At 39.3% G+C, this 26,669-nt stretch overlaps 1 protein-coding gene across 3 annotated transcripts in view; it reads right to left on the reverse strand.

Moving 5' to 3' along the window:
* Positions 1–26,669, reverse strand: part of br (broad-complex core protein) — a 37,565-nt gene that overhangs the window by 9,645 nt on the left and 1,251 nt on the right. For 2 of the 3 annotated variants that reach the window (XM_089264787.1, XM_089264788.1), the window contains exons 2-7: positions 24,519–25,247; positions 19,749–19,937; positions 19,262–19,688; positions 18,795–19,107; positions 18,462–18,604; positions 18,334–18,384 (exon numbers count right to left, since the gene is read on the reverse strand). In XM_089264787.1, the coding sequence (XP_089120913.1) occupies positions 18,334–18,384; positions 18,462–18,604; positions 18,795–19,107; positions 19,262–19,688; positions 19,749–19,937; positions 24,519–24,704 (1,309 nt within the window). In that variant the 5' untranslated portion in view covers positions 24,705–25,247. Of the gene's footprint in view, positions 1–1,637; positions 4,349–18,333; positions 18,385–18,461; positions 18,605–18,794; positions 19,108–19,261; positions 19,689–19,748; positions 19,938–24,518; positions 25,248–26,669 lie in introns of those variants that run through there. The other variant, XM_089264786.1, reaches the window with a different exon arrangement.

Here is a 26,669-nt window from a genome sequence, read left to right on the forward strand (position 1 = left end):
AATGATGTACAGTATTCACGTTGTTCGTCGACTATTCCGAAATTGCACGCTTATCAATAATGCTATTCGTTCTTCTTCTCGTCTTCCTCTTTCAATTGCTTTCAATTGTTTTTGTTGTTTTGTTTTAAGGATACTTCAAAAGTTCAGTCTTTAAAAATCAATATGTAATGCAAATGAAAGTCTAAAAATACGTCGTTTAGTCCGAATTTCTTTTGATTATACATTCATGAGCTCCATTTCGCTCAGTATCTTTTCCAAATATACATATGTATGTATGTGCCAATGGGGAGTTACTAGAAACAAAACACATCGTCCCGCTGGGATGGGCAATTTAATTGCCGTACTTCTTCTTCTTCTACGCCACGTCAATAAACATGTAAGAACATAATTTAGATCTCTTATAGTAATTTTGGATTAATTTGCAATTTGCCATTTGGGTTGTGCCTAAAAACTATCAGTCCTTCTAACTCTATCCGTTTTGAACCTAAGAAAACCTCTGTCAAAAGTCCTCAATATACACGCATACATACATATGCATGCATATATATTGTTAAATAAAATTTTGGTTTATTTTCGAATCAATTTGATGATCAAAGGCTACAAAATGTAAAATCCGTCGTTGTGTGTAGTTTACGTAGCTATATCTGTCTATATACAGAGCTTTATACAATTTCAATTATTGATTTTAGATACTACTTTGATGGATGTGCAACTTATACATAGCATTTTTCTCGAATAAATTTAAGATCGACTAATGCTTTTCTTATGTGTAAACATGTACATCTGATATATGCATTGATGTATACATTCTCTCCATTATTATTATTGATATATTTTACACATATGCATAATTATTATTTCCATAGTTTTCAGTGTGTAAAAAAAAAAAAAAAAAAAAAAAAAAAACACACACAGTTATTCTTAAGATTAAATACTACTACGAGTGGTATATAATATATGGATATATCTATTTTTCTTCTTGTTTTTACATAGATTTTAAGTCTAAATGCTTGTATGTATATATATAGTATATTGTATATATATATGTATATCATTTTGTGAGTATGTTTAAAAAAAATGTTAAAAAAGAATGTATATACATACATATTATATATATACATCTATATGAATATGAAAATAAAATAAAATAAAAAATTGAGCATACGCGTGGATAGTTTGTTGTACATTGAATGTTAGTTAATATGTTTCATGTTGTATGTTGCATATTTTGCTGTTGCCGACCAACAAGCAGTATTGTCAAAACGGAAAGTGTTAAAGTAACTAGTGTTGTAAAGTAGTGTGTGAGTAAGTAGTGTTTGTAAAGCACTGTGTATGAGATACTAAATTCAGTTTGTTGTTTGCCATTTAGGAATATGGAAGCTGCTACAATGGTGACAAATCAACCTTATTCAAGTACATATGTATATATAGATATATATATATATATATATATATATATATATATATATATATATATATATATATATATATATATATATATATATATATATATATATACATACTGCTGTTCGTTGTGGGCCTGTCGTATGAATCATTTATCATATCTATGTGTCTCTCTGTCGTGTGAGTGTTGCGGATAATATGATTAATACTCAAGAGGTAAATTATTCTTATGCTTATGAATGAATGCAGCATGTGCATGCATGAGTGTGTGTTGTGTCTGTCTGTTTCATCGTTTGTTTCGTTAACAGTCTTTTACGCTTCCCTCGTTTTCCACGCTATTCTCATTCAGTTTTCCTATACTTAAAGAAAAAAAAAAGCTATTGCATTTTGGCTTAGCCAAATTCATTTTTTTCATTAAAAAAAATCTGCGCGCTCTCATTTTTATTTAATTATAATTTTTTTATCGCATCCTTTTTTAAGACGTTAATTGTGTTGTTTCTTCGTTTTTTTTTTTTTTTTTTTTCATTTTCATTTTTGTTTTTCTGTTTCTTTTTATATTTATAATCAAGTTTTTGTAAAAAATCACAGTTTTTTCATTCATTTGCCTAAACATGTTTTATCTTATTTTTCTTCCACATCCTTTCCTTCTTAGTTGTTCGATTATAGTTGTTGTTTGTCGAAACATTTTGTTTTTGTTTTGTTTAATTTTAATTATTGCAGTTTTCCGCCATGTTGAGATCCAAAGTGTATGCAATTGTGCATGTATGTGTTTGTGTGTGTGTGTGCGTGGGCGTGTGCGTCTATATACCTATGTATATTTATACGTGTATATCTATGTATATACATTCAGTACAAGATTATCCGCTATGTCCTCCTCAATGTGTGCGTTTGCATTCAGTAGTAGATCATCCGTTATCTTCTTTCGTCTCTCTCTCTCTCCCTCCTCTTTTGTTTTATATCCTCCGATTTCCTATGAGTGTGTGAGTATGTGTGTATTATGTGAACGGGCTCACCGTCGATGACGTCACGCTTGTGTAGTATTCATTTTATCGCTCTGCTTATTGGTCTAATAAATTCATTCGTTCATAGCGATGATGATGCTGGGCATGAGTATGGCTATGCTGGTGCGGATGCTGATGCTGATGCTGTTGTGGGTGTGGGTGTGGGTGTGGTAGGGAGTGGGAGTGTGGATGCATATGGGCCAAATGACCGTGTTGTTGTTGCTGCTGCTGTTGCTGTTGCTGTTGCTGCTGCTGATGCAGATGAAGGGCACGCAGGTCTGGAACTCCCCCATCCGCTGCTGCTGCAGCTGCCGCTGCTGCGGCCGCCGCCGCATAGACGCCACCGCTGCCCTGGTCCAATTGGGTTAGGTCAACCGTTGGCGTGGCGCCCACCTGCTGGCCGACGTAATCGCCAGGTTGGGGCTGGCAGGCCGATGCTGCCGCCGCTGCTGCTGCTGAGTTGTTGAGCGCAACATGGAACAGCTGCTGCAAGAGTTGATGCTGATCTTATAAGAAGTCTATGCATGGCTTGACTATGTTCGGCGAGGACTGCTGCTGCTGCTGGTGCTGCTGCTGTTGCTGTTGCTGCTGCTGCTGATGCGCCGCCGCCAGTTGCAGCGTCGAGCTTGCCGTACCCCCAGCGACAGCAGCGGCGCCCACAATTGGCGACAGCAGCAGCTCCGCAGCAGCCGCTGCGGCAGCCGCGGCAGCAGCCACAGCATTACCACCGGCGCCACCGCCACCGACGCTGTTGTTTACAGCGGTCAGCGAGCTGAGCGACTGATGCAGCCGACTGCCGGGACTGCCCGCCTGGCCAACGACTCCGCCACTGTGATGGAAGTACGAGTGGTGATTCTTCTGCCGACGATGATAGATGCTCTTGTGGTTGTTCAGCGAGTTGAGCGTGCGGAAAACCTTGTGGCACAGATTACAGACGGCGTTGTTCAATGGCTGCAGATGCTGCTGCTCCTTGTGCCGCTTCAGCGTCAACTTCGTGCTCAACAGCTTGCCGCACACATCGCAGCGATGGCACGCATTCAGCGGCAATGGCAGGAGCAGGCGGTTGGCCTGCGCCACATCGCTGGCGCGCGCTGAACTCAGCAAATTGCTGGCCGCATTGCCGGCGGATCCGCGGCCGCCGCCGCCGCTGCTGACTGACGCCGAGGGCGATAGCGAGGCGCGCCGATGGTGCTGATGCAATAAGTGGTGGCGGTCCACAAGCGGCGAGGCGGCGCGGGCCAGAGCATGCGCATGATGTGCAGCAACCACCGCATGGGCAGCGCCAGGCGACAGCTCGTGGTGCGAATGCAGCTGATGCTGGTGATGGCTCGATAGCATTGCCAGCGGATGTTGACTAAAGTGCGGCGGTGGTGCTGGATGTCCGTGATGCGATGATGTCTGTGATGGCGGGGGTGTTGCACCCGGCGTATTGCTCCGTGCTCTCTCAATCTCTCGCTCCCGCTCCCGTTCCCGTTCCCGTTCCCGTTCCCGCTCCCTCTCCCTTTCTCGTTCCCTTTCGCGCTTGTAGCTGGCATTCGGGGACGGAGTTGCGCTGCTGCTGTGCATTGCCATGCCCTCGCTGATGCCACACTGCGATGAGCGTGAGAGACTGCGCTCGCTGTTGCTGTGTAGATCACTCGCCTTGCTGCTACGCTCTCTATCTCTATCTCTCTCACGTTCACGTTCACGTTCACGTTCGCGTTCACGTTCACGTTCTCGGTCTCGTTCACGTTCTTGGTGCAGTTGTTGTTGTTGTTGTTGTGGGTTATGTAGTGTGGAATGATGTTGTTGTTGGATTTGGAGTTGTTGTTGTTGGAGTTGGTGTTGTGATGTTGGCTGTTGTTCTACTTGTTGTTGTTGTTGTTGTTGGTTGTTACTACTATTACTAGGGTTGTCACTACCACCGGGCACTATGACGCCGCTGAGTAGGCTGGTGCTGCCACCTATACGTCATATAGGAAGAGAAGAAAAAAAGAGACAATAGTGACTTTTCTGTATATTTGACTTTGTTTCTATTGTTGTTGTTGTTCTGGTTGTTGTTGTTGTTCTTCTGGCTGTTCTGGTTGTTGTTGTTCTGGTTGTTTATGTTTTTCATGTTCGTTTTTTTTTTTTGTACGAACACTCACATATACATACACACACACATACATTCCAACACATACACACACACACACACATATATATATATATATATATATAAATGTATATATACATATATATGTATAAGTGGATGTGCGTGTCATGTAGTTGTACGCGTGCATATAGTAGTGTGCGTTTATCCGTGTCTCTGTGTCTGTGTCTGTGTCTGTGTCTGTCTAGTGAGTTAAGTTTTTTGTGTTTTGTTTTTAGTTTGTTGTTGTATTATTATTTTACATTATTTTACACTAACAAATCCAGGCTCAAAACCAAATTGAAAACTTGCTGATTTTGCTATTTGTATATCGAAATATAAGTTTATAATTTTGCTTGTTTCTGTTTCATTTGCATTTGCATTAAAATCATTGAAAAAAAAAAACGCTTTTTGGTTCTTAATTTTGGTTTTTGGTTTCTCAAAAAACATGAGTAAATAAAATAGTAATAAAAACTGTTTTTCAATTTTATTTTCTTGTATTTTTCTAGCTGTTGCATTTTCACTTGAAAATTTTCTTGTTTTTGCGGCGCACAAACAAATTTTTGTTTGATTTCAATAAACAAATTTTTTTTTTGTGGAGTTCGAAGAAATTTCTTGTTGTTGTTGCTGTTGTTGTTGTTGTTAACGTTCGTTTACGCTCGAAGGAAGATTTTCTGTAGCATACCTTAAGGCTGCTGCGTGGTGAGTTTCGTGAGAACTCACCACAAATAGTGTTTAGACAGTTAAATTTTGGTGACGGTACCAATTGTGAATGTGTCGTAAATTTTTTTTCTTTTTTAATTTTCTTGAAAACGTTAAAAACCAATTAGTCGTTTATTGTTTTGTTTTTGTTTTTTTTTTAGCAAAATTTTGAAACATGTTTTGGCCTGATTGATTTGTTGTATATAAAATGTGTTTTTTTTAGTAATATTTTTGTTTTTGTTGTAATTTTTGTTATTTTAGTTGACTTGGTGTAACGAGCACCAAGCGCTCTAAATTTCTGTTGTCACTAGTGTCTCTTTTTTTCAAACTCAAACGCAGCAGCACCTTTTGTTGCCTGTGTGTGTGATGCGATTCGATTGATTTGGTTGGGGTTAAGATAACAACCAAAATATACCAGATTTCAAATGTGCTTTTGGGGGGTAGGCGGGTGGGGCATTCGGGGGGTGTGCATCAGGGTAAGTAGGGCGGGTAAACACACAATTTTTTAGATGTTACGCCTTATACAATATATATACATATATGCATATGTATACATACATATGTTGCATAAATCGAATTTTTGACAAATGTAGGGAATTAATAAAATAGGTTTATGTGTGAAAGAGAGAGTATGGGTGCGAGTTTGTGTGTGTGTGTGTGTGCGTGTATGCGTGTGTGTGTGTGTGTGTGTGGCACTTGGATTGATACTTAACATTTGTAGATTAGAACAAAGAGCTGCCCCATTGGCAGCTGTTGTTTGGTGATTCGGGATTCGGGAACACAGGTACAGCTATGGGAACACTTGAATACTGGATGCTGACTGGACTTAGGGGTAATGGGTAGTATTGTAGAGGGATATGGTTCGTTTTTTGTTTTGATTTGTTTTTATAAGTATTAGTAATTGTCGCTCACAGAGAGAAAGAGAGAGAGAGAGAGAGACAGAGAGACTTAAGTACAAATAAATGGTTGCGCAATAATCGATTCTTCTACCTTCTCTTCTCCTTCTTTTTCAGTCATAGTTTTTCCAAGTGGAGCAAAACAGTGAATTTAACACAAGATCGCATAATGCAGCAAGGATACGCATATATAGACGTGGTGTACTCAAGAAACAGGCGTGACGTTAAACAAATACACAAGTCGCAGGCAAAGTTTGATTCTATAATCGATTACTCATGATGTTCAGAATGTTTGTCATCGTTAAGAAACGAATAAGTGCATTCGATTCAGTCACACTTACTTATCGAGCACACCTCGCATATGGCAGCTAAGCTATACCACGCGACAGAGCTCCACTCACAGGGTATTTCAAACACTGGCCTTGGCGCTCACAAATAGCTGTTGTTACATTTGTATGCGAGGTAAACAAACAAACAGTTGGTATGATGAGAGAGATTTCAATGCATGTGTGTGTGTGTGTGCGTATGCGTGTGTGAGTGTGTGTTAGATATGTGAGAATATGGGTGATGATTTTAAGATATGATTTTACTGATTGATTGATTGCTTGAACTAACTTTGCAAGAGATCGGAGTCGAGCGATCGTTCGTTCGATCTGCTGCATGCACACATCGCGTAAGTTAGCCTTACTTACATAACATACCTAACTTAAGAGCTGTTTAAATCAAAATATATTCATTTTCATTTTCTGTGTAGATTTTTTATTATTATTATTATTGTTAGATTAGTAATTAAAAGTTTTCGTTTTCTGTTGCAATTGCAGTTTGCTTACATTCATTCAGCTACGTTAAATGTATGTCGATGTGTATGTGTGTGTGTGTGTGTGTGTGTATGTGTGTGTATGTGTGTGTGTGTGTGTGTGTGTGTGTGAACGTGTACTTATTTGCTTTAGGCATTGGGTCTTACCTAATAAAAAAAAATTATTAAGTCTAACGAACACAGGTGCACTCATAAAGTATCCGGTTAACATAGTACATGTATGTATGTATGTATCCATATGTGTATATGTGTGTATAAGTATATGTATGTATGTATCTACAAGTTTTTTCTTATTCTCTTAAGACTAATATAAAAAATATATATATTTATATTGAAAAAAAAAACAGAATTTAGCCTACGTGTTAACAGGTTTTATATATATTTATGCATAAATGTATGTATAATAAAATTTTTATAGTAATTCGATTTTTTGATATAAAAATGATTAATTTATACCTATAAAATATCATATATATATATATATATATATATATATATATATATATATATATATATATGAATGTACATGTGAACGAGTGTATGTGTGTGCTTAGCTTATATCCCTACATAAATGTATATGTATATATATATATATATAATAAATCATCATGCTCCATTGGTCGGTCGTTCGGTCGGTCACCAAATCCTGATATATGCATGTATATATCATCTATATAAATACATATCAATTTTATCGCTTGTATGTATGTCTATGCTATGTATGTATAACAATTACGAAAAAAAAAAAAATCATGATCTTGGTCTTAGTAATGTATACAAAGATTTAAAGGCTACAATTTGCACAACTGAGATTTGATTTGCGCTGCTTAGGCCTAACTAATTTACTTAGTATCTGTATTTGTATTCCTAATTTGTAATTTGTTTTAATATTTCCTTTTATTTTTCGTTTTTAATTTTATTAAAGCCATTTTGAAGAATTCACTACCGGCACCTTTTGTAATTTTTCATTTCTTTTTACTACAAATCAATATATGTATATATGTATGTATATATATTCATATATAAACAGACAAATGGACAAAAATTGATGTGAAGTGCGATATATATGTATATAGAATAATAACTGGAGCATAGCTTAAAGCAAGTGCTGCTTGCAGCCATATCTACATATGTATATATGTCTATGAATCTGTATCAGTATCTGTATCTGTATCTGTATTTGTGACTTTATCTGAATCTGCATATTTATCTCTATCTATATCTTTCATATTTAACATTATCTGATTCGGCTTAAGCTACAAAAGGCAACTAAGTGTTACTAGCCTAGACTGTAATTATTTTTTTAATTCATCATTCTTTCATTCATTCAATCTCTGCCCTGGACAAATACATCAGCCTGTACGTACAGTACATACAGAGGCAATGCTTGTTGCAATTCTAACTCTTCTTCTATCTAACTATTCTGCATATGTCGAGTATGTGTGTATGAGTGTGTGTATGTGTATTGTGCATATTAGTGCTGCCCAAGGCAACACCAGTCCTAATCCACTCTCTAACCTCTACCTGGAACTGAGCAACAGAGAGGGTCAGTGCTGCGCACTTAGCCTTGTTCTCATTCAGATCTATGTAACCTTGTTTCTTCATCATATCTTAATATGCTTTATTTTGTAGTTTTTATAAAACAATTTTTTCTCTTGCTTCGTGAGAAATGATTTCGCTATATAGACAAGACAGTTATATAAAGATATTATCAGCCAGACCTACGAAAGAATAGCTTAATCTTTAGATCATATCTAGATGATATACACATGATTTGTAGGCGAGGCAATAGGGCTTATTGGATTTCTTCATTATTTTAGTTTTTATAAAATATCAATATTGAATAATTCTTGACTTGTTTTTATCCATATCGATAGGCAGCTCTGATGCACATATCTGTGTATAGATATTTACATGTATGTGTGTATAATTTGATTACAATGATAAAAAGAGTCAAACTCATTTGCAAATCGAACTCGCACATTCAAAAACTTAACAATGATTTCCTTTACTCTCTTGCTCTTTCCCCGCACATACATGTCTGCATGTGCACAGGTGTGTATGTATGTATTTATATGCACTTTGCTCTGCACTCCTCGACTCAGCTTCAAAGGTTGACATCCGCCTGCTGGTAGTCAAAGTACATGAAATTCTATGAGGACGAATGATGGTGATTCAACTGCTGGTGGTAGTAACTGTTGGCCGATTGCTGATTGGCTGCGCTGGCTGGCTCCTGCTTGGGCTGCTTGAGGTTGCGATGGTAGATGCTCTTGTGGTTGCGCAGACTGTTGAGGGAGCTGTAGACGCGCTTGCAGATGTTGCAGACGGGCTCCTTAGTGGGTCGCATGTGCACGTTCTGAATGTGCCGCTTGAGCCGCGTTAGCGAGCTCAGGTTCTTGTTGCACGGATTGCAGCGAAAGTCATCCCCGCCGCTGGACGCATTCAGACTGCCGCCCGATGTATTCAAATTGGAATTGTTGTTGTTCAACGAGCTGTTGCCGCTGACGCTGGCCGAGGCCGATGCTGCTGCCGTTGCCGTTGCATTCGCTGTTGCTGCCATATTCGCCATAACGGCTGCAAACATTTGCTGCTGTGCGGTTGCTGGTGGACTACAGGTGAGCATGCCATTCGTTACCTGGCTGCCGACATTGCTCAACTGGTGTTGTTGCTGTTGCTGCTGCTGATGCTGCTGTTGTTGCTGCTGCTGTTGCTGCTGCTGTTGTTGTTGTTGTTGCTGCTGCTGTTGACTTATGCTGCCGCCACAATTGCTGCTACTGCTGTTGTTGTTGTTGTTGTTATTGTTACTGTTGTTGTTGTTGTTGTTATTGTTGCAATTGGCTGCGAATGTGGAGAGATTTAGCCCACATATGCCAGAGGCGTTTGTGATGGCTGTTTTTAGATTGGTTGTTGTTGTTGTTGTGGTTTTTATTGTTGTGCAGTTGTTGTTGTTGTTGTTTGTTTGTTCAGAGTATGACAGGTAATAGTTGTTGTTGTTTGTTGTAGAAGTTGTAGCATTTGTCGTCAGTTGACCTGACGACAAGGTAGGAAAGAAAGTCAGAAAACGTCGCATTAGCCCAAGTACAACGGATTTAATTATTTTTTTTATTATTTTAGATTTTTCTTATATTTTTTTCGAATTGTCTTTTTTTTTTTGCTTATTTTTTAGGTTTTTGCTTTTTTTCTGCATTTTATTGAAAAATTATCATTAATAATTCGCAAAGCATTTTTTTCATCAAATATAATTTCTAAGTACATATGTATACACTTATATATACAGACATACAAATGCACATGTATATATAATTGTGTATATATATGATTCTTTGTATTTAGTTCAATTTTAATTTTTTAAATATATTTTGCTTGTTTCCCATACTCTAACGTTTCTTAATTTTTCTTTGGATTTTCAATTTAACTTTGGATTTATTTGATATAATGAGTATATAAATATATATATAGATATATATATTTATGTTTATATATATATATATAATACAATTTACCAATTTGGCCTATGTACGTATAAAATTTTGTGCTATTTGTTTTGATTTTTGATTTATTTTTGTTTACTGTTTTTTTTTCTTTTGGTTTGGTTGTTTTTGCATCGGATGATTTTTAGGGGGTCAAAAAAGTTGAAAAGGTTCTCGTTTGTCTGTCCCCACATAAATGGGTGGGACAGAAAGAGAGTGGGAGAGAGACAGAGAACGATTTGTTTATATGTATGTGTGTGTGGGTGTATTTGATCTTCTTTAAGAGGAAGAATTTTGTTTTTTGACGCTTTAGCTAGTGGATAAATTGATTTCTTCTTTGATTGTTCAATTTCAATGCAGCTCGAAGCTAAGAAAAGTTATCTATATGGTATATACTGACACTCACAGTCATGGGTCACGATTCAGAAGTCACGAGTCATAAGTCACGGGTAATAAGTCGCAATCAATCACATTTGTCTGAATCCGAATCTCTCGTATAGCTGAATCAAGCTGTACTATTGCTACTAGCTAGGGATCAGTCACAGTCAAGAGTCACGAGTCACGAGTCACGACTCACGGAACACAAGTCAATCAATGACTTGACTAAATCTAAACTGTATCTGATTCTGCTGGCAAATCGCCTCCAGTCACAGTCACAGTCACAGTCGCGAGTCACGGGTTGTAGTCTTAGATATAGGGTTCAAGCTATACGGAATCTTAGTTCAAAGTGCAGTCACAAATCACGAATCACAAATCACGAGTTACGTGTCACGTGTCACGAGCCAATCACATAAAAGTGTGCTATTTGAAATCTGTATTTCCATTTTCTTTACTTTTTCAATTATCTTTCGATTCCTGGTTGGTCAAATGGGGGAAGTGGAGTTTAAGGGCTGGGGTTTCTTTGCATTATCGTTGCTGCTGTGGTTGCTGTGATTGTTGTTGCTGGTTGTTTGGTGTAGTCGTGACTGTTACACAGAGCAGGAAGAGTAGCAAATCAAACGTGAGGAGGTAAAACTTTCGTTTTCTCGCTGCAGTTTCTTGTACCGTTGAGTCTGCGTGTCTATGTGTGTGTGTGTGGTTGCCTGTGTGTATACGTGTAGCTGTGTGTGTGTGTGTTTGTGTGTGTTAAACACCATCACCATAATAGTTCTTAGCTTCAATCTTGTTCCTGCTGTTGCTGTTGTTTGTGTGTGTGTGTTGCTTGTTTCTGCGTTTGTTTGTTTGTTGCATTCAAATTTTCAGGTTTGTTTCATTGCTTTCGTTTCGTTTCGTTTCTTGTGTGTATATGTTTGTGTTTGGGTATGTGTTTGTGTGTACATGTATGTGTGTATGTGTGCCACTTAAATAAAGGACTAAAAATTAACCATTTCCAAATATATTCCTTTCACTCATTATTAGCAATCGACATCGACATAATTTATCGGTTTTTGAAGGCATTGCAAGTTTCAAGTTAGCAATTTTCATTCATTTTGTTTTTGATTTTGTTGTTGATAATCTGTGCATAAAATGTTGTTACTGTTGTTATTATAGTTGCTCTTGTTGTTGTGGTTGTTGTTGTAGTTGTTTTCTACACAAATGCCGGAATTATTTTTTGATATTTATAAGTCTTTGCATTAATTTTATCATTGATTTTAGTATCGTGTTTGGAGATTGTGGATTTTATTATGGGGAGAATTGGCGTTGGCTGTTGCTGTTGTTGGTTGATTTGGCTGTTGGTTTCTAATTTAGCACCAAGCTGGTGTCTCACTTATCACTTGTCAATGTAGTATTTATCGTTGTTATGCCAAGACTTTGCTAATTTGGCATATTGCAAGGAAAATGGGTGAAATTTATGAAATCAACATCAGAATTTCATAACCAAAGTAAAGGGTTGGCCTCAAGAGAAAACAGAAAGCGGAACAATAGAAGTAATGTGTTCATGAATATGTTTGACAAGTCGATTAGTCTAAAAGCTAATCCCTTCGAATCATAAAATGATGTTAATCGATTATAAGATCGATTATTCGATTAACAGACAGCTCGATTGGAAGTGCTGCAGTGCAATGCGTTTCGATTGATGTACCTGCAATCTAAAATACTCGCTACAATTCATTGGGTTTTTCGATTTATAGATTATTCGATTAATTGTTCCATTTTTCTGACGATTCGCATCAAACGTTTCATACTAATTAACTGGATTATTCGATGATTCCTTTGGAAGTGTTAGCTGTGTAATTCGTTTCAGGTTATACGGGATACGAGTCAATTGTGAATATTCATTTATACAATTATTATTCGATTATTATTTTTATTATTTGTTTATCATTCCATTGTTTGGTAAATAATTTGTTCAATAGTACCAAATGTTGTGCAAGAATTCTTGATGTTATAAGGGATACGAGTCAATGCATATCATATCAATTTATTGGTTTATTATTATCGAATAGTCGAATCGATTACTGTCAATTCGATGCCATGTGGTCTGGTTGTGTTTGCTTAAAACTTAACTTGAATAATTTACAATTTTTTGTTTTGCTTATTTATCACCAATTTATCAACTTAAAATTAGTTAATTTCGATTTGCGAACTAAATTAAACTAAATTCTAAGCTTTAAATGTATTTGTATATATATTTGTATGTGTATGTGTGTGGATCAATCGCAATTTTAAAGGAGCCAGCGACAAATATACATATATATATAGTAAATATATATACAGAAGGAGCGTAATTTTAAAGCGGTTCATTCAATAGTTTTTTTATATACGTAAAGCTTTATATATATGTATAAATGTGTTTGTACTTGTGTTTGTATTTGTGTTAACTTAAATCTGTTTGTTTGTTTGTTTGTTTGTTTGTGTGTGTGTGTGTGTTCAAAGCACAATTAATATAAGTTTTTTAGTAAAACACTTTTTCAAAAAACTAATTAAGCTACTTAATTGTAATTGTAGTTGTAATTATTTTGTATTTGTGTAATGAATTCGTATGCATTCTTAATTCTTAATAATTTAGATACTTTTTTGTTGCTATTGTATTTGTTGTTGTATTATTCCTGGATATTCTCTAAACATAATTTCGTTATAGTTTTTTTTTTGTTGTTATGATTTTTGTTTTTGTTGTTGTTGTTGTTGTTGTTGTAGGAGGGTTAAAAATTTTTAGTATTATTTGAAAAGTAGGTATAAGTATATATGTATATATATTTATCGAAATATATATATACATACATATACATATGTATATAGGCATATTAGTTATCATCATATGGTTAGTTTTGCTGCTGGGTATTATTAGATGTATGTATGTGTATGTGTGAATGCATGTATGTATGGTATGGTATGGTATGTTATGGTATGGTATGTATGGTATGGTATGTATGTGTGCATTAGAAGTGATGTCGAGCGCCTACTAAATTTGTATTTCATGTTTATCGAATCGCTTTAGTTTCTAGGCCTCTCGCAATCGCTAATAACCGTAACACTTGAGGGATGCTTAAACCTGTCTTATCATGTATATTGTATATGTACATACATATATATGTGTATATGTATATCATATATATGAGGGGTTTTCGATTGTGCGTGGGGTAGACCAAGACCATTTTGTGAGCGTGTGTGCGAGCGAGTGTGTGTTTGTGTTTCTGTTGTTGTCTCCTCAACTACAATATATACGAATTATTCACCAATTATACGTGTATGCGCTTCAGTGTGTGTGTGTGTGTGTGTGTGTGTGTATGTGTGGGTGTATGTGTGTGTGTGTGTATAGAGTTGCATTTGCTACAGCATAGATCTCCTCATTTACACACAAACATACATATGTAGCTGCTGCCAAATACAAATACACACCGATTAACATCTATGTATGTGTGTGTGTGTGTGTGTGTGTGTGTTAACAGCTATATATGCGTACCATATGTCGTACGATCTGAGCCTATCTGGTCGGAACGTTTATAGCCTACACATATGTATACAAATGCCAATTTTATTGTTGTTTCAGCTATGCATTCGAGTCTCTTCGCATTCCTGTTTCCTTGTTTCAAGCTAACACATTTGATTTGCCACAAATCTACAGATAACAACTCAACAATTCGATTAGCCAATTGGGTTGCGCCTCTGCGGCAAGGGGCGAGTAGGTGTGGGTGGGCGTGTATGAGCTTTAATATTTGTATATGCGGCAATTGGAACATTCGACTTCATAAACGATTGGCCAATTGGGCTGCCTGCCACACAACAAAATGCGAGCATTTTGGCGTACTCTGTGTGCGCTTCTGTATTTGTACTTAGTAAATTCTCAAGCTTTAAAATTTGGGTAAGGGGGTGGGTAAAGGGCGGTGGCGTGAGGGGAGATAGACCAAATATTGTTGTAATTACATGTACATAAGGCATACATACACACGTTTGTATGCGTGTGTGTGTGTGTCTGTGTGTGTATGTGTGTGTGTGCGTGTACATACATTTGTGTATGTATGTATATAATGCCAATGGACTGTCAAGGATAAATACATAAATGTTCATAAAAGGGAGATCACACACACACACATGTGTGTGTGTGTGCGTGTATGGACGTATGTATGTATTTGTTGTCTGTTTCGCTTTTCGCATCTCACTCATTCAGGGTGAAAATTTTGTTGTTCGACAATTTTGAAGCCATATTTGAAAACGAATCGAAACGAAAAATTTGAAACTATTGAAATAATTCAACGAAAGACACATTAAAAATAAAGTTGCAATTTATATATATATATAAAAATTTTTCATATAAATGTATTTTTGTTTTTGTTTTGGTTTTTTTTTTTTTTTTTATTTTGGTTTTTGATTTAAAAGGATTAGTTTTCAATGCAAATACATATAATTGAATTGAAGCTTTTCTTTTGCTTTTGCTGTTGTAAATATATACGGATCATATCTGTTAGGGGAGGAGTTACGGGGGAGGGGGCGCAGGAGGTTTGGCTTTGGAGAATTGTGGTATACTTAGTTTTAGACACAAGCACGACGACGTACAAAAGTAAATTTAAAAATTTCAATACATAATATATATAAGTATTTATGTATATATATATTCGATCGATTTTATAATGCGGTTGCATTTTACAATAAAACATAACGGTAAAAGAATTGAACTAAACACAAAAATGTGGACACCAAATCAAATGGATTGCAGAAATATGTTGTTCAGTGTTGTTGTTGTTGTCATGTGAATGAAACACAAAAGGAATCGAATTGCACTGAAATCAACAAAATCAATAGTAATGGAACGATAAATAAATAGCTCTACCGTCTATCCAATCTCTATATAACTGTGACCTTAACCCTTTCGTTATTTGTCTCCTCTCTAGCTCCTCATCCATCTATGCAAATCTCTATCTGATTTCTTATAGATGCTGGAATCCGAAACATTAACAAAGAAGCCTATTTTAATCTACTAATTATATTAAGTATATTGCTAAACGGTTTACGGCTAACGGAAACGGAAATACAAACCAAAACTAAGAGTAATCAATAGAAATAAATCATTCTTTCCATTTCGCATTAAGTATACAACTAAATATATATGTATGTATGTATGTGTGTATGTTTGCAAGTGTAGGTTTATGTATGTATCATTGAAGGTATGTGTGTGTGGGTGTGTGTATTTGTATGTATGTGTAGTAGAGTATGACACTGTAATATGCAATGGGTTTATTATTGCGTTTAAATACGAATACAAAATTAGCACACAAATAAACGATGGAAAAGGAACGTAAAACGTGAAACGCAGAACGCAAAACGTAAAACGTAAAACGTGAAACGTGAAACGTAAAACGTGAAACGTGAAACAAAGAAATAGACTCATTAAAAGTGAACAAAATGACAAATGTTGAGAAAACAAACATGTAAGGAACATACACATATATTTTCTGCTTAACAGTTAGCCGATGCTTAGCTTAGCTGACTAGATCTAATTAGATATCCAATTGGGATTCACTCTAATTTCAATGTCGATATACGATTGGCGAATTGTGTGATTGCAAGATAGAGAGGAAGAGTGAGAGAGTGGGAAGGAAATAGAGAGTGTGTCTGTGTGCGCGCATGTGTGAGAGATAGAACAGAGCGATGTTATTTGATGACATATATCGAGATTAGCGTATATCGTATATCGTATATCGTATATAGTTTATCGTTTATCGCTGATACTGATACTGATTTGACATGTGTGGACATGAAGTAAGCCAAATGAACTCGAAATCTCGAAGACACAAAAAAAAAACACACTTCTCTTCTCAAAGGCAATAAAAGCAGCCCGAACACTGAACCAGTCCCCCAATCATCGCAATCCCAGACCTAATCAACTACTCCAAGACGTCTGCAATCGGCCTACGTGTCCCCTTTCGACACCTCACGTCCTTCATTCCCTTGCTCCTGCACAGTTTCATAAATTATCTAGCATCACGCTTAGCCCTGTACAGTGAGTCAACAATGTATTCGTATGTAAATTAGCCTATATAACATTTCTAGCTCTAACACCACGGCATGTGTACGCATGTGTTTGTTGTTGGCTTGTTCGTCAATCGGCTCGTTAGTTCGAGTTGGTGTTTGTTGCTGTGTTTCTCCTGGGGGGATGGGGAGGGGGAGGCGGCCGCAAAGCCGCAAAGCTTTTACGAACACATTTTACAGTTAGACGGCCGGAGGTGTTGCTGGGCATGGTGGCGGGGGGGCGTGGCAAATTGTTGTGGCCTAACCTCAGGATAACAGAGGCAATTAAAATTTACCGCCACGAGCTCACACACACACACACACACACTATTTTGCTAAACGCTCTTGATGCTACGGATGCTCATTCGTTCAGTTAATTAGTTTAATGTATTCACACACACACACACACACACACGCACAAGCACACGCACACACATAAAGTTATTAGCTAATTTTTTAGACATTTCTCGGGTCTGGGGGATTTTTCGGCTGGGGATTGTAGGTTCAGTGTTTTAGCCGGTTTTAATGCGTAGACGATTTTGCTTGGATTTTCTCGGCACTATCTCAACTCAATGATCATTTGCATGGACCGTTAGCGATCATTATCGTCAACATAAGCATTGGCCATTTGTTATACATATGTTTGTTAGACGCCTGACTGCTGTTTGTTCTTCTTCTTCTTCCTCTTCTGCTGCCTTATATGCTTTCGCAGTTGTCCTACGTTTATGTTTGTTTATTTATTTTTATTACGAAAATGAAAACATTTACCATCGAAACAATCAAACAAGAAAAAAATTTGTACACTTTATCGATTTGACTTGAAGATGCAAAGGAAAGAAAAAAAAACAAAACAAAATTTAAATTTAAAATTTCAAACGAAAAAAAAACTAGTTTTTACTTATGTGTTGACTTTTACGTGTTTTTGCAATTCTAATGAAAAAAATATAAAAATCAAATATGAAAAGTCCACGTGAAAGGCGGCCCAGCTGCAGCAGCAACAGGCAGCTGTGCTTCGGAATACCCTGGGCCGCCCTTGAGTGGAGACGATTGATATGTTGGTTTACTTTGAAATCAAATCGAATGGAATGGATAAATATAATCAAATATATATATATTCGTGTTCGTGTGTTCTCGGTGTGTTTAAATAAATCAAAAGTTAAATCAAATTGTAGTTAACACACACATATATAGCCGATTTATATGCATGTACGGATGTAAGTATGTTTTTTTTTTTTTTTTTTCAAGTAAAACAAATGATACAGACACATTTCTTCAACGTTAAAATATTCGGATTTCTATTAATTCCTTTTCGTAAAAAATATTGTTTTTCTTTAAATATTTTTGATTCTGGGTTTTTCTTTTTTTTTTTTTTTTTTTTTTTTTTTTTTTTTTTTTTTTTTTTTTGATATTTTGGTATATTTGCATTTGATGTAAAAAATGTAATAATGAGCTTTTGAGCGCAAATAGAGCGAAATAATAGAGTAAATAGAGAAATGCTCGGACTCACCTTGTGGAGAGACAGCGAGTTCACCAGATTGTTGTAGCTGGGTATTAAGACCTGTTCGACAGAGAGATCAAAGGAAGGAGAAGGAGATTAGTCAGATTGCAAAGAGAACCATCGAATGTATTACGCACCCATCAAGGCTGAATGATCGAGATTGCTAATCGGAAAATTGAATGCAGCTGGAAACAATTTGCTCTCGGCCGGTGACATGATGTAGGGCTGTGCGGCATGATGGGTGGCTAGGTTGTCGTTGATCTCATCGTCATTGCCAGAGCTGTCGGAAGAGAGAAGACCACGAAGAACAAATATTAAGCCACAGAAGGGTACTGACTCTACATCTACGTCGAACTGAACTGGACTCAGCATTCCTCGGCCAAACTTGGCCTATATAGGCACTCTATGGGCTCTGTAGTCCCCATTGCCTGCACTTAGTATCTATATTTGCACATTTAGCTAGTAGTTACCTCAAGGAGCCTTTGCCGCCGTCACCGCTGCTGGAGCGGTTGGCGTCGTGCTCGCCTGTGGAGTCGTTGCTGTGCTCATCATTGACGTTGGCGTTGGCATTGTTGTTGTTCGAGCAGACCAGCTCCATCGGCTCCGACTTGACATCGTCGACACCGCGTGCCAGCGGCGAGGGCGTCATGCTGCCAAGCTTCTCGCTGATGGAGATGCCGTTACCGTTGCCGTTGCCATTGCCGTTGCCGTTGCCATTGTTGTTGTTGTTGCCGTTGCTGTTGTTGCCGTTGCCCGAGTTGCCGTTGCCTGTGGAGCGATTGCCTATAGTGGGAGAGCCGGACAGTTGGAAAGATGCGAAAGTGCGAAAGTACGAGAGTGGGAGAAATAATGTCCTCCTCTCTCTCTCTCTTTCTTTCTTTCTCTCGCACTCCCGCTCTCTCTCTCTCTCTCTCTCTTCTCTAAGGGTTGTACTTACGCTTCTCTTCCTTGAGCGGCGGCGTGTTGTTGTTGTTGTGGTGCTTGATCGTGCTAAAGTCGGCCGGCGTTAGCTGGGGCGAGGCGCTGCGCGCATGCATCTGCAGATCGGGACTGCCGTTGTTGTTGCTGTTGGCAGAGAGGCCGTTGTTGTTGTCGGCGCTGCGCAAGCGCTTGAGGGCGTGCGACGTTGTCTCGTCGACGACGCCGCCGCTGTGGTGCATCATGGCCATGCGCTTCAGCAGATTGTTGTTGATGTGCTGCGGCAGCTGCTGCGGCGGCGGAGGCGGCGGCGGCGAGCCGCCAACCTGGCGGCTGCTAAACAATGTGGCAGCCCCCTCATCGTGCAGCGACGAGCCATGGTGTGGATGCGAGTTGAGTGGCGTGCGTATGCCCGCATTTGCGAGGTTCTGTATCTGTGCCAAGTGCTGCAGAGAGGCAGATGGAGAGTGAGCTGAGCCCATACACGCGGCAGCCACTGTACTTACGCTGTGCGTGTCCTCGGCCTGCTGCTGCGTTAGGCCCGAGACGCGCAGCACCTCGGCGGTCTTCAAGAACGACTGCAGCGACTTCTGGTGCACGTTCACCTCGCCGTGGTATATGAACTCCACCAGCGAGTGCAGATCCATGAAATTGACGTCTTGCAGCAGGATGACCGGATGTTTGCAGGGTGTGCTCTGTGGCGAGAGAAAGCGGGAGTATGCGTTTAGATCAAGTCTGTTGGCTGCGATGACCTTCGGCCATTGGCTCAATGTCAAATGAGCTGCAACTCGAGTGTGTGCTGGCTCTATCTCTGTTTCTGTCTCTATCTCTGTCTCTGTCTCTGTCTCTGCCTTCTTCTACTTCTACTTCTACTTCAGCTTCTGCTTCTGCTCTGCCTATCTTTCTTCTCTCTGGCACACACATGCATGCCAACTGCTTCAAGTTGGCCCCATTTCCCTCATCTCTTAGCCCCCATCCCTCCCCCCATACCTCATTCAACGCCAATCTACAGCTGTGTGTAAATTTCACTTTATCATCCGAACGGCAAAAGCCAACAAAGGGCCCCAAAATTGGGTCAAGTTACGGCGTCGTTGTGATTATTTCGATTGCACGCATTGCGCGCCTCCAGTTCCAGTTCCAGCTGCAGTTGCAATTCCAGTTGCAGTCCCTACGCCAGCCCCAACCCCAGCCCCAGCCCCAGCCCCAGCACCAGCCAAAGCCCCAGCATCAGGCACGATCCTATATACCAGCGTCTGCCTTGACTTTACATGCTTTGTCTCTGCTTCCATCGCTCTGTCTCCGTCTCGCTTATTGGAGCGTTTCTTGCTCTGTCTTGTTTGCTATATCGCAATTTATTTTCACATTCGTTATACATATGTATATGTATATGTATATAGGGGCCTATATGCAAGTATAACAGCAAGATACACAAACAGAGGCAGAGGCAGAGGCATGAGAAGAGGCAGAGGCAGAGGCAGATTGTGAAATTGAGGTCAAGACGGCAGCGATCAAGTGATCGTCACATCCCAAACGAGCACCTACAACGAGTTTGTGCCGAAAGGAGAAACCCAGAAACAACAGATAGAGACAGAAAGAGAGAGCAAGAGATATGTAGAGATGGGGACAGACAGAGTGAAGTATACATGAAGGATCTGCGATTCAGAAAAGTTTACCACAGAGAAAGTGGCAAAGCGAGAAATTTTGCCTGGAGAAACCTTTCTTGGAGACAAGTGATCTGCCCTAGAGAAGAGAAACAGCTAAGGCCAGTGGACGAGAAAAAGAGGAGGCGTACGAGTCGTCGTGGACCAGATGCAAATTGTGTGTCTTTGCTAAATGGGCGTGGCAGCAGACAGTTTTCAGTTAACTGTTTTGCAGTTAACTGTTCACAATTCACAGTTGAACAATAGCCAAAATGCTTTTAGAAGCGCTTAACTCACGCCCCTTTTCGGACCCAACGCCCCTTCCCCACAGAGAGTACTTCATTGTGTTTTGTTGCTGTTGTTGTTGTTGCTGTTGTTGTGTGTCTGCTTTGCAGTTTTACACCTAATTAAAATAATGCGCTGCAGTTAATTAAATATTTATGCATAGGCACAAGGCGACGCCAGCAAGAGATCAAGAGAGAGAGAGACAAAGACAGATGCAGGGGGAGAGAGAGAGACGGAGAGCAAGAGAGAGACAGAGAGAGCCAGAGAGAGAGAGAGAGCAAAGTGGCAAAGTGTCGCCAAACCGGAGCCGGACTCAAGCAAAGGCTGGACTTTAGCTATAGCATGTCTGTTTGTGTCTTTGTTGCTGTTGTTTACGTTGCTATTGTTGTTGTTGTTGTTGTTGCTGTTGCTGCTGCTGCTGTTGTTGTTGTATGTATTTCAAATTGAATTTACAAACTTCTGGCTGACTCGTATTGTTGCACTGCCAACAAAGTTTTTGTACTAATTTCTTGGTATATAATTATTTTAGCATTTTCTTCTTCTGCCCCTTCTGCCTCCTCCAACTCTAGCTCTTCTTCTGTCGCTTTTTTTCTGTTCCTTCGTTCTTGGCATTGTTGCAGTTGCAGTTTGCTGCGAATTTAGTTGGCCTTTTTAACAAATTAAATGACGACTTTCAGTTGTCTGTCTGTCTGCCTCTCCGTCCCGTCCGCCCCGTCCGCCCCGTCCGCCCCGTCCGTCCCGTCCGCCTGTTTGTCTATTTGTCTGTTCTTGTTGTTGTGCTTCATTATCATAGTCGTAGTTTCAGCATTTGGCTAAAAGTTTCGGCGGAATTTATTGGCCGGACAGCTTGTAAAGCTACAGCTTGGCGTGGCTGCCGACAGGGTACACCGTGTCGTATACACAATATGCCAGGGCACACATATACATATACGCGAAAAGGTTGACGTATTGTCAGCTGTACGGCAGAGCCGCCAACCATTAGCAGAGGCCGGTGCCGCTAAAAGCGCCAAAAGAAACGAATCGCCCATTTCTCCCTCTCTCTACCTCTCTCTCTCTCTCTGCCCCTCTCAGAGTTGCGCCAGTTTGCGTTGTTCATTTGTCTGGTTGCGTCTAAAAAAATGTACAAAACTCAGAGTTTTCTATCATGTTAACAAATCACGTCGTAAGCGAATATTTACCAAGCCGAGCAGCAAAACTAAGAACTGAGAAGTTTGTAATTTATATAATTTCTGCTGCAATGCCAAAGCTGAAGCTAAAGGCAAACGCAAACGCAAAGGCAAAGGCAAAGGCAAAGGCAAGGGCTTTTCCTCTAACCACAACCACTAATCAATCCACTAACCAATTCGCTAACCCAACAGTCCAAGCTCCGAGCCTCCAGCCCCGACCCCAATGACAGCTCAAACAATGCAAATGGCAAAGTTTTTGGCTGGCAAATGTGAAGGAGAGAAGGGGTAAGGGCAGGGGCTGGGGGCTCAAGGGGTAACCAAGTCTCGAGGCCCGCTAAAAACCGCAATTGCGTGCAAATATTTTCAATGCAGTCGCAAATTTTTTTTGTTTTGGCGGACAGGTAAACGAGGCAACGACTTCCATAATTTTAATGTCATAATAAAAACAAGCACGACTGCTCCAATTGAGCATGCCCGACTCACACATACCCAGCAGTCTACTAGGCTACTCCAATAATGAATAGACTCGCTCCAGGATGCAGAGTGCGCGGACTAGCATTCTCGGGAGGGACGCACTATTTGATATGGATCGAGATCTGAATGGATTGCACCGGAAGGCGTGCCCAGTTTCTACTGCACCGTTGCCCCCGTTCTGTTGCAAGCTGTTCCCCAGTCTCAGGATCTCGGGATCTTGGGCTGTGCCTCGTGGTCCAGTCACATGTTACTCAAATAACGGTCCGCTTTAAGACAGCTACAGTCAAAACTTTTTGCGATGGCCTCGACTGTACCTCATGCCCCATAATGTTGCAGGCAATTGCCGACATTTGGCGTGCTGTCGTCTCTGCCTGCTCTTCTTCTTCTAGTTGTTGCAATTGTTGCCTGTTATACTTATAGTTGTTATAGTTGTTGCGCAACTAAATAAATTAAAATCCAAACAGAAGACGGCAGCCCCCGTGCCACGCCCCCCTGCTAACTAGCTGCCATCATATTTTTTAGCGAAATGCACAGCTAAGAACTTTTTCCCTAACTGTTTACACCACGCGCACGAAACGTTGCAAGCAAACAAAATGCTTGCAACATTTGCAGGCAGACAAAAGTCAACTCTCTCTCTCTCACACACACACAAACACACACACTCTTTGTGTGTGTGCGTGTGTAGCCATCGTTTTATTAATTAGGCTGCCATCAAAACTGGGCCGCAGCAGCGGCAGGTGAGAGCGAATGGATTTATTTGATCAACGCTGCGTATGAGTAATATTTATTTGTATATACTATATATACATATACATACATACATATGTATGTGTGAAACAGGATGTATTCAACAGACAGCTGAGGCACATGTGCTCTGAATCTCTCTCTCTCTCTCTCTCTCTCTCACTCTCTCTCTGCCGATCACTGTTTCTGTCTCTCTCTCTCTCTCTCTCTCTCTCTCTCTCTCTCTCTCTCTCTCTCTCTCTCTTTCTCTATCTCTGCACTCCTTATCTTGCTTATTGTCTGGCCTAAGTAGGTCACCAAAATTTATTTCAAGTTGCGAAACGCATAAAGCAAAAAAAAGAAAAAAAACTAAATAATAAGGAAAGAAACTCAGACTCTGGCAGCAGATCCAAACAGATCTTGCTCCATGGCACCCCAAGCAACGATATGCCAAAGAAGGCAATGCAAAACAATTGACAAATCAATGAAGAAATGAATATACATACATACATACATATATACGCTTGCAGTGCTGCCAGATCTGCACCCAACTGAAGAATTCATTTGAGCTAAGATAAGATCAAAGGATCAGCCCATTCCCACTGAGAGAGACTAGAATGAAACACTCATCGGGTTTCAGTAGAGCTACAGCTCCAGCTGGTACTGAAAAGTTTTCCTCAAATTATCACAATTCACAATCTATTGCAATTCTATCTAGCTAAATATGGTACTCATACATAGCCAAGTGCAATTTATCTCACAGTTTCAATGAACTCGAATCAGTTAGATGATATATTTGCTTATCTTTATGGGGGAGCTCGAGCGCGTTCAGAATTGTGAAATGCTTTGGGCAATTTTTATAGGCGAATAGTCATACATACATATGTATGTACATATGTGTATGAATACATAGTGGTTCGGATTCTCTCCCAAGAGTGATCCTTGATGAGTGATATGCTCGCACTATTAGAAATGGATGCCAACTCACCTTCAGCAGATCGCGGAAGTAGGGGCTGCATGCGGAGAGGACGACGCGATGGGCCTTTATGCTCCGTCCCTCGCAGGCGAGCGTCACGTCGACAAAGTCCTCGTCGTCGCGAAGATTCTCGAATGCCGATGTGATGCTGCTCTGATAGTTGTTCCATCGCAGACAGAAATGCTGTGTTTCGTCCATGTTGATTTGTTCGTCTTCTTCCTCTTCCTCTTCGATTGCTGCTGCTGCGTAACGGTTATTCAGCTCGACTGTAGCCGTGGCTGTGCCTGTTGTTGCAATTGGAGTTGGGATTCTAGTTGTTGTTGGGGTTGCTGTTGTTGCTGTTGTTGTTGTTGTTGCTGTCTTTAGCTGCCTAGCGTTGTTGTAGTTGTAGTTGTTGCTATTGTTATTGTTGTTGTTGGTATTGTTGTTATCTTCGTCAACTGTGGAAACAACGCTGGCTTTCTTCGTGGTCACCTTTTTGCGTATTTTGGCGGCTTTTTATTGCACCGAGAGAAAAAAAATTGTGCTGTGCTCGCTGCTGCTGCTGCTGCTGCGTTTGCTGCTCACATGCGCACACACACACGCACGCAGACACACGCACGCATGCACTGCTTGGCGACTTTGCTGATGTTGTTGTTGTTGTTGTGGTTGCTCCGTTTGTCGAATCCAACGATGATGATGCTGATGCTAATGCTGTTGCTGATGATGATCACTTTGACTATTTCACTAATAATTAATTAACTGCAAATAGACAAAGACAGGGAGAGAGAGAGAGAGAGAGAGAGAGAGGAATGAAGAATTAGATTAGTAATTCGCTTGGAATGTAAATTCATTAAGCTAGAAATCTACATATTATATTTTAATAATCATGCTTTTATTTTATTTCATTTCATTATTTAATTTTTGTATTTACTTTGAAAATAACCAGTTTTAATATTTATTTCTTTATCTGTGACATTTGTATATAAATGTTGCTTTAAGTAAGTATGCACATAATAAAATTGACATTTACAGTAGATTACATATGCATTTCTTTATATTTTGTTTGATATTGGCATTATTATTAATTCTCAACAATTTACATATGTATGTATGTATGTACATATATACATAGAGAGCTTTCAAATTATTTCCATCACTTTCCTCTACTTTTATGGGCACCTTTTATATAAATACATATTTGTTTATATACATAGTAAGAGTTGAATTATTTAATCGAATTTTTATGAATTTGTTTTTCATTTTTTGAATCGACATTTTATATTTACATTGTCTAAGCATTATAATTGTGATTAAATCGCATAAATTTTAGTGTCAAAAGTATAAGTTAATTATATTATTCTATATACAACTCGTTTGACTTGTTTTGATAGCCAAAACTGTATTTTTGCGCATTCGTTGATTTTGTCTTTCCCTCACACTCGCACACACACAATCGCATTCACATTTGCCGGCAATCGTGCGCGAGTGGGAGAGAGAGGGAGAGGGAGAGGGAGAGGGCGAGGTAGAGAGAGTGTGAGTGAGAGACGGGGTAAGCTTTTTTGCTGCTTGTTTAATATTTTACGCTGCGGCAAAGTGCAACAAATGCAACATTTTGCATAAATGTTCGAAAATTGTTAACAAATGCACTTTAAAAATTTATCCAAACCACGGCGACAATTTGTGTGACATAGAAACAAAAATGAAGCAAAAATAAAAAACTAAATCAAAGAACAATCCATAAAAAACTAACCAAGCAACTGCAGAAGACGCGACAGCAGCGAAAGAGACAAAATACAATTAAAACGAGTACGATTTAATTTTGTATGTTTTCTTTTCACTCATAGCGACTGCAAAATAAACAACAACAGTAACAGTAACAGTAACAGTAACCACAACGGCAACAGCAACAGCACCAGCAGCAGCAGCAGCAGCAACAACAACAGCGAAAAAGCACCCCAAGCGGTAAAAATTCAGCAAACGCATCGCAAATAACTAAAACACTTGTAGTGCACAAATTTCGATGTGCTTTTCGCTTTTTGCTTTTCGCACTTCGCATTTCGCATTTCGTTTTTTCGGGTTTCTGCTGCTTGATCTGTTTCTTTTGCTCTGTGTGTTCGTCATTGTCTTTGTCTCAATTAGCAAAGGATAGTTATGCTTCTCCTTCTTGCTCGCTCGCCCGCT

Source organism: Drosophila navojoa, chromosome X, assembly GCF_054131105.1.
Source record: "Drosophila navojoa isolate 15081-1374.11 chromosome X, UAZ_NAV_1.0, whole genome shotgun sequence".
Taxonomy (NCBI): domain Eukaryota; kingdom Metazoa; phylum Arthropoda; class Insecta; order Diptera; family Drosophilidae; genus Drosophila; species Drosophila navojoa.